The 8,632-nt window shown below is 36.9% G+C and overlaps 1 protein-coding gene across 1 annotated transcript; it reads left to right on the forward strand.

The window, feature by feature from the left end:
- Positions 1 to 1,369: 1,369 nt before the first annotated feature.
- LOC131668065 (facilitated trehalose transporter Tret1-like) lies at positions 1,370 to 5,156 on the forward strand. Its single transcript, XM_058941901.1, has 5 exons — positions 1,370 to 1,620; positions 2,647 to 3,176; positions 3,343 to 3,648; positions 3,716 to 3,918; positions 3,994 to 5,156. Exons 1-5 carry the CDS (start codon positions 1,539 to 1,541, stop codon positions 4,280 to 4,282), a joined length of 1,410 nt encoding a protein of 469 aa, XP_058797884.1. The 5' UTR covers positions 1,370 to 1,538; the 3' UTR covers positions 4,283 to 5,156.
- Positions 5,157 to 8,632: the final 3,476 nt, after the last annotated feature.

The following is an 8,632-nucleotide window of genomic DNA, read 5'->3' on the forward strand; positions in this document are numbered from 1 at the left end:
TTTTAAATATCATTTCTAAAATGATTTCAAATTGATGTATTCAAATTAATATTTCATTAATTTATTTCATTCGGTATTTTGGTACATAATACGTATGATAATAATTAATAATTATTATCATACGTATTATCCAGTCAGACATTAATTAAAATACACCGAAACGTAATAAGCATATCAGAAAAAAATATGCATTAAGACAATAGTTTCAACTGTGACATTTTACTGATGCACTACTCGTATGTTTCCGTAGAATATTTCAATAAATCACATCAGTTTTCTTCTGAGAACTTTCTGAGAACGTCAGGAAAAAATTTTGAGCAATGACTAAATAGCTAGAAAGGGTAAATATGCAATCTGGTAAATGAATTCGATTTAAATTTCTAACGGGTCCCATATTATCAAGAGCTATTCCCTTTATTTACAGGATCTAATTTTTCCTTACTGCAAATAAAATGCTATTTGTAATTATGTATGAGTTTATTTATTCCAATAAATGTATTCATTAAAAATGAAAAGGTAAAACTTGAGATTAATGAAATTAAAATAAAAAAAGAAATAAAATGGTGAATGAATTGTCATAATTTGCGGTAAGTAAAACATACAGAAAATAGTCAGCCTTATTACTGTATACTGTATATGTCTGTATGTATAACAACTTGTGAAAAATAATAGTTAAAAATATTGTGATTTGTATATTAGAAAATCAAAGGTAAGTAAGCATTAAGAAACATGTAATATAATCTATTGATACAGAAAGTAATGATAAGGATAGTTCATTTTTTAGAACTAACTAAAAGCTTTGTATTTACCAAAGATATAGGCATTAGATATGTTTCATTTTTAGATTATATACAAGATTGAAAATAAATTGAATCCGTTTCTGTCGTAAAGCTTTGATTTGAAAATTCAATTCGGATAAAAATTAGATTTAATATGCGGTATTTATATGCCATTCATTGAACGAATATTAGAAACGAATCTCGTAAGCAGTCGCGAGTTACGTAAACTAGAAAAAGCATTGAAACTGCTCGCCAGATGGAAAAAGCGCAAATTGAAAGGTGTGAGGCGAGGATATTTAAAAAGTCGAGGGGGAGCTATGGAATACTTACAGAAAAAAGCTGGGACGCGTGGGCAAGTAAAGAGACCGGTTCTCTGTCAGTGGCAGAGTAGACGCATAGGATAGAAACGCGGTATACTGCTGCTTAGAGGATTTCGCTGAAAAGAAGGCTTTTTCCCCTTTCTCGCCGCGACAAATGCGGAGAAAGAGAAAAATGCGTGGCATAGTATCGGTTTCTTTTATTGTCAGCGATAAAGTGACTTGGCGCGATAACGATATGCGGCGGTCAATAGTGTCCCTTGGCGTGCAGAGTTGACACTTGCTCACGACGACTTTTCGAAAATGCATCGATCCTGCTACTGTTGCTACTGTGCTTGAGGATTACGAACACGTACGCACGCTGAAAGAGAAAGAGAGAGAGAGAGAGAGAGAGAGAGAAGTAAGGGATTAGAGGGATATACGGAGTACAAGGCGCCGAGTTATGGAGGCCACCGGAATGCTGAGCGGCGAGGCCGCGCGACAGGAAGGGTCCAAGCTCTGGCAGTACATCTCTGCTGTATCCGGTAATTGGCTTACAGTCCTCTCAAGGATACCTACACCTCTGATATTACTCTCACCCCTACGAGCAATCTTCATTTCCATTTGTGATCCGTTCGCTGTCTGTATTGTGCCCTCTTGATCCGGGAGTTTGATACTCAACCAGTAAGCTTTCATCTGCTTTACTTCTTGTTTTTCGCTCTTTTGGTTTTTACTATTCATTGTAGGCCTCTTCCTTTCTCCATCTTCCAATTCATTTTGCATACAATAATGTCATTTTACTCTTGTCAATTGCCATTTGTCAACTGAATATCTGATTTCAATTTTCAATATTATAAATAACTTTCTGGAACCAATTATAAATTGTAAAAACTTAAAGAACGTGTCGCTGACTGTATTATCTTCAGCATACAATTGAAACGGTATCTGTTACTCACTACGATACGTTGAATCTTTGAAATTAGTATTTTTTGTGCAACACTATTTGTCTATTTCATTTTTATTAGAAATGTCAACAACTTTTTCTATTCGTTCAATTCAATCGATAAGTTTTTATCTTATCACATTTTTGGTATAAATATATCATTTCCACCTTTGATTAACATGTTATGACAGTGTTTAGCAAATAGAACACGACTACCTTCATGGGTTATCAATGCTGAGATCTATTGAAATTTATTTATTTAAATATTTGAGATTCATATGGCACTTCAACGAGTAATTTATCTTTGAGGCATTTTCAGTTAAATTAAGGACTATGTTCATGGAACTTGAATTTATTAACACACTAATCGTTAAAAACGATGAACTGGTATGCACATATCTTGTTTACATTTCGCAAACAATAGATTGCTCATTTTATTTAGAATAGCTACTTGAAAGCAATTAAAAAAAACAATAGCCTTAGAAAAATCCGATAAGCTATAGAGCATACAAATGACTAAAGTAAAACTGAAGAGTTTAATTCCACAGTCTTTCAAATAATTAATAAGAAAAACCTGGCATCGTATAGCAGAAAAAGTAATAATGATACTACGTCGGAATCTGCACAGTATGCTTCCTGTCGATTGGCGTCGGCTCGGGATTAGCCTGGACATCACCGGTACTGCCACATCTGAAGGCGGCGGACTCGTGGCTGCCAATGGACGAGGAGCAAGCCTCCTGGGTATCATCGTTGCTCGCCATCGGCTCGATGATGGGCGCGCTACCGGCGGGGGTAGTTGCAAACTCAATAGGTCGTAAACGGACGATTCTACTCTTGGCGATTCCGTTCTTACTATCGTGGGCCATCATCTTGTTCGTCAGCAAAGTTTGGATGCTGTACGCTGCCAGATTCATCGTCGGTTTAGCCGTGGGCGCCGCCTGCGTCCTCGTGCCCACCTACTTGTCCGAAATCGCCGAGCCATCCGTCAAAGGTACGCTTGGAGCGATGTTTCAGCTATTCCTCACGGTTGGTATTGTCTTCACCTTTGTCATGGGTGCGCTGGTCGGTTATACCACGCTCGCTGTTGCTTGCGCCATTATCGAGGTCGTTTTCGTCGGCAGCTTCATCTTCATACCGGAATCGCCCGTTTGGCTGATGGTGAGTAATTCTAATCTAATGGCAATGACTAAGCTTTAAAAACATTTGGCGACGAAGAAATTGTTGACGTCGGTGGCAGCGGGCTACGTTACTTTCCCAAAGAAGCCGAACTTGAGACGGTAAAGAATTTGCGCTGAACGTATATGCGCGCGTGTGTGTGTTGCAGTCGAAAGGCAGGCGACTGGACGCCAGTGCGGCTCTGAAGCGTTTGCGAGGCGACGCCTACGACGTGAACTGCGAAGTCGGACAGCTGCAAAAGGAGGCGGAGGAGAACGCGTCGAGGAGCAGCAGCGTGTTCGATCTCGTTAGACTGCCAGCTCCGAGAAAAGCTCTGTTTATCTGCTTCGCCGGCATGGCCTTTCAGCAACTGTCCGGTGTCAATGCCGTCATCTTTTACACCGTCGACATATTTAAGGCGGCCAAAAGCTCCCTCGACTCCGACGTTGCCGCCATCCTCGTTTCCGTCGTGCAGGTTCGTGCTTGAGTATCCTTTTTTTAGGCCTCGCGCGAGTTTACTTCTCTGCTATTATGCCGCGCAGTGCGTGATGGCCGTGGTGGCAGCTGGTATCGTGGACAAAGCAGGCCGCAAGCCTCTGTTGATGTTTTCCTCGGCGGTTATGTGCTGCAGTTTAGTAGCTCTGGGTCTTTTCTTCAAGCTGCAAGAAAACGGTAGCGACGTGTCCAAGCTTGGATGGCTGCCGCTCGTGTCGCTCGTTCTCTTCATGATTGCTTTTTCGATTGGGTGAGTTACACGTATCTTTTTTACTGTCCACTTCTATCTTGACCATTCGTTTATTATCGATTGTCCACTTGGCAGTATGGGACCCATTCCGTGGATGTTGACGGGTGAAATGTTCACAGTGGAACATAAGGGTAATGCATCAAGTCTTGCCGTCTTGCTCAATTGGTTCCTCGTGTTCCTCGTTACGAAGACCTTCCCGACCATGAAAGTCATTCTCAACTCTTCCGGTGCCTTTTGGGTTTTTGCCGTCATTATGGGAATCGCCACTGTTTTTACTTTTTTTGTGGTTCCGGAAACAAAAGGTAAAACTGCGCAAGAAGTTCAAGCTGAGCTTTTAGGAAATAAGTCCAATAGATCAGTTTAATCTTATGCTTCAGCTGTACTGTGTGCAAATAATTGTTAATAGTTTGATAAGAGTATTCGCGCTGTATTTTATGTAATCATTCAATATTAAGAAGATTCGATGTTTTTATCAAAGTAACGGTAAATTCGTCAAATTCTTTTTGCAATACTCATTTGGGAACATCTCAGACTCTTAAAGAAGAGGATATACTTCGGAAAGTTTTATTTATGATCACAGTATGCAACACTAAATTTTATTATCTTATTAATATAAAACATGTTTTATGTTTGTAAAATCTGTAGCAAGTATTTTATTACTACAACTCGTTATTTGTTTGGAAAAGATAAGCTAGATAAATCGATTAAAGCTACGTTTTTAAGCACTGCGCTTTACTATTATCTTATCTCATAAAATCTGTACATCATAAAAGAAAGCTGATGTTAAGCATCCGTAATCGTCGATTATTTTTTCATGATATGTGATTGTGAAATACGTATAGATTTATGTGCCAAACAAACTTAATAAATATAAAAAATAATCATATATGTGGGCATTTATAAGGATTCAAATATTAGAATATACAGAAAGTGAATGTGTATTGTTTCAAAGATATATATTATAGATGATAACATCATTATTATTAAATAATCCTTCCTTTTTATAGTTAAGCAATATTGTTTTTTACGTTCAAAATACTGTATTTATAACATGGCGTAATCTTTATTAAGTTTTATTATTAAATATTATTGATTCAATCAATTATGTTTATATAGAGCATCTTTGATAAAAAAATTCGTTAACGAATGCAAAAATTTCATTGGTATAAATCTTTAAATATATTATGTGATTACTTACATTGTTTGAAATCAATCGATTATTGTAATAATAAATATCAATAAAAAAATTATGTTAAGAATTTTTGTAATGTGGTTATCATAATTATATAGATAGGATAGTTTAGAATACCGTAAGATGAAGTGTTTTCTATAACAAACTATTTTAAAGTTTCGCGTCAGAAATTCGGTTATATATATCCCAATTTAATGTCGTAATCTATTATTCCCTTGTAATAACAATAATATTACTAGTTTCTCAACTATCCAGATGACATGGGCTACATTTCGATAAAATCAATTTTCATCATTGATCAACAACCCATAAAGGCCATAAAGCAATTTTACTTTGTTGAATTAAATAAAAGTACTTAGAAGAAAGCGAACATTTACAAATTCATTATATTCCATGATACAACAACCAAAACACAAGGTTCTAATAATATTAGATGACAAGTAGTATCCTCTTTAACATGTTAATGTGATTCAGCTAACCAACATTGTGATATACTTCTATATTATAAAGTAACAAATACAGAAGGACTCACGTGTCCACTAAGACTCAACACAGTATGAAGTGCAAGAGACAAGAAGGCAACCTCAGAACCATTCACTATAACAAGATAGATGTTAGTTAGATATTAGCGATATTAGTAAGAAAAAGCCAGTGAAATTTGTGGCTTGCATCACCTAGTAGTATTTATTACCGGATTCAAGCATGGTGATAAAAGAACTTTTGCTTTAGTTTTAAAATATTTTTTAAAGATAATTTTATATGCATAGGAAATATTTCCACGGCTGACTAATTATTATAAAGTAATAATGTATAATTATTACTTTGTAATATTTTGTATTTTACGTTGATTTAATAAATAAATTTAAAAAAAAGAACTTGCTGCATTATAAATGATGATTGAAAAGAAAAACATTTTCATAGGATGTCTTAGGAGGTAGCATTTTTATACAGGGAAGGTATTTTGGAGCGGCATTATACAAGTTAAGTTAAACGAGTTATGAAATTTAAAAAATAAATTGAGCAATCATCGATGTGCGCAGTAGCAAGTAATGGAATAAAATTTGTATGCAAATATCGATGTTACGATACCGAGGACGAACCCTGGTTCGATAAAAATGTTAATGAAGTGCTCCGTTTTCCATGACAAAAGCAATCACGATTATAGCTGCATCGGCAATTTAATTTACGCCTGTCTTTATTTATCACGTTAAATAGAAAATCTGTGGAATGATGTTCATCGAAATAGATATTATCAAGATGATGACTGGTACGAAGATTAATGGCGTGTCGTCGTGCCGTATAAAAAGCTTCTTTTGATAGTCGAGAAAGTGTCGCCCGTGTCATCGTATGCAAATTGGGCAAAACTCTGAAACGATGCTGTTAAAGATAGTTGTCCCCGAGAGGCCTCTTTTTTCCATTGTTAGCCATGAATATCCGAGCTCTTCCATGCGAATTATAAATATTAGATGCAGCAGCTGTTGATACCACGCGTAGAAAGTCACAAATGATATTTTGCTCTCAAGTAATCTTTCCATTGTACGAAATGAAACACCTGTTTATTTTTCCGTAGCTCTCGGCTCTGATAATTAATTGTCACTTCGTAAGTTGCCTCTATACTTAACATGTATGATCGAATACTAGCGATTACATAATTGAAATTGCCGATAAGCGACATAGAAAATCGATAAAATGTTCTTTACTCTTTCATTAAGCTGGCATGAGCATCTTCATAAGCGCCATACAAGTTCAGATTCACTTCGATGCTCCATTCAATGCAAACTGCTTACGTTTATGGTACCAAAGGGATTACGTTCATGAGATCGTAGCTTTTATAGCGCATCGTAACACTCTGCATATTTTAATGTTCGCAAGGTCCCTGGCGTGTAAATGTATCAAACGTAAAATGCAAAAGTTATGCAATGGGATTTTCTACAAGAAACTGTATTGCTGTCGTAAAGTAAGTGAATCTAGTCGTAGGAGTTTCCCAGTAAATAATACGGTCATCAATAGAGCGCGAGTAAGAATCATCGCTAACTGGAATCGTCGAGTACACGTGAGGACCCTTTAACGATATCGGGAACGTTCTTTTCTGCAACGCGCATAAAAATCGGAGCTCGTGGAAATGACGACCACTCCAAGTTCAAGACAAGTCGATAATGCGCTTAATCGCACATCCAATAACTTGCGCAATGGTTTTTATCGACGAGCTAGCGAGCGAGCATCCCGGCGACAACAGGTGAGCGCAGGTGGTATTCCGCGCAACTTGACGAATCGCGTTTGGGAAGCCGCGCCGAGGCGTCGCCGAGACGTGTGCAACGACTTGGAAAAAGGAAAAATTTTTTTTTTTCGCGAGCCCGATAATAAGACGCGTATAGATATCGATTTCCAGGACTACGTCGCGACGAAAAATTCGAGCCCTAGCTGTGGACGAAGCAGCCAGATAAGAAAGTTGCCGCTCACGACCACCACGTCATCCCATTAGTCGGAATTTTTTCTGTTTGCACTGTGAAAAGGTATTCTAACTTTCGATTGTCTCACCGTTTATTCTGCAAAGTTTGGCTTTGACATAGTGGCATGGGCTGCTGAGCCGCGTTTGCAGATGTTGAAATATTGACTTTGATGATATCCAGTTTGAATGAATTTACGTAACCAGGTCGATTATTTCTTTTCTTATTTATAATCGTGTACGAGCAAGTCTTGATTTCTTATCTGCGTTTCGAAAAGTTTCTTGACTTCTGTTATACCAATCAGTAGATTGAAACAAATGCAAATCCACGCACTTTCAAATATAATAAATTTATTTAATCACTGTCGTAAACATTTTTGACACATTACCTCATTTTAAAAGATATACTATAAAGAAGAAATTCAGTAAATTTCAAAATAGAGCCGATAGGACATTACGACGGGATTCAAGAACATCACGATTCTTCCGTACTGTTTTGTATAATAACGCATTCTATGAAGCTTATTTCGTTTCGTTGTCCAAATATCTAATCACAGGGCAATTGCTTGATAAAGAATTTCGATTACAATTCCGCGACAGTTGGATATACCAAACAAAGAAGTTAATCGCATTTGACGGGCGTTTAAGTAATTTCGACTACTTGCTCGTTTTTTCATTCGTTCTCGGAGTTGCCTGGTCCCAAATAGCCTCTATCTACTCGTTGAGCGATTTGCACATCTCGGACGCTTGGAAGTACGCGGAAAAGAACACTAATAGCTCCGCTGTTTGTCTCTCAAATTTTATTGCTCTCTACCTGTCACTTTCCTTTACTATCATTCAAATAATGTCTACCCTGAGCAGGATGCAGCAGATGCTCAAACAAAATCGTTTTCAAATATGCAAACAAATTACCAGCTAACAAATACAACTAATTGTTACTACTAACAAATTTTCGACTAGATTTTCAAATATCTGTTATGAAAAAAAGTTTCCAATCAATCAACTGTAATATTTTATAAATGTCTCAATTTTTAAATACCACAATAGATTTGCAACTGATATAAAACAAACTCTAA

Source organism: Phymastichus coffea, unplaced genomic scaffold (genome assembly GCF_024137745.1).
Source record: "Phymastichus coffea isolate CEN01 unplaced genomic scaffold, Cenicafe_Pcof_1.1 PCOF00074, whole genome shotgun sequence".
NCBI classification, from domain to species: Eukaryota; Metazoa; Arthropoda; class Insecta; order Hymenoptera; family Eulophidae; genus Phymastichus; species Phymastichus coffea.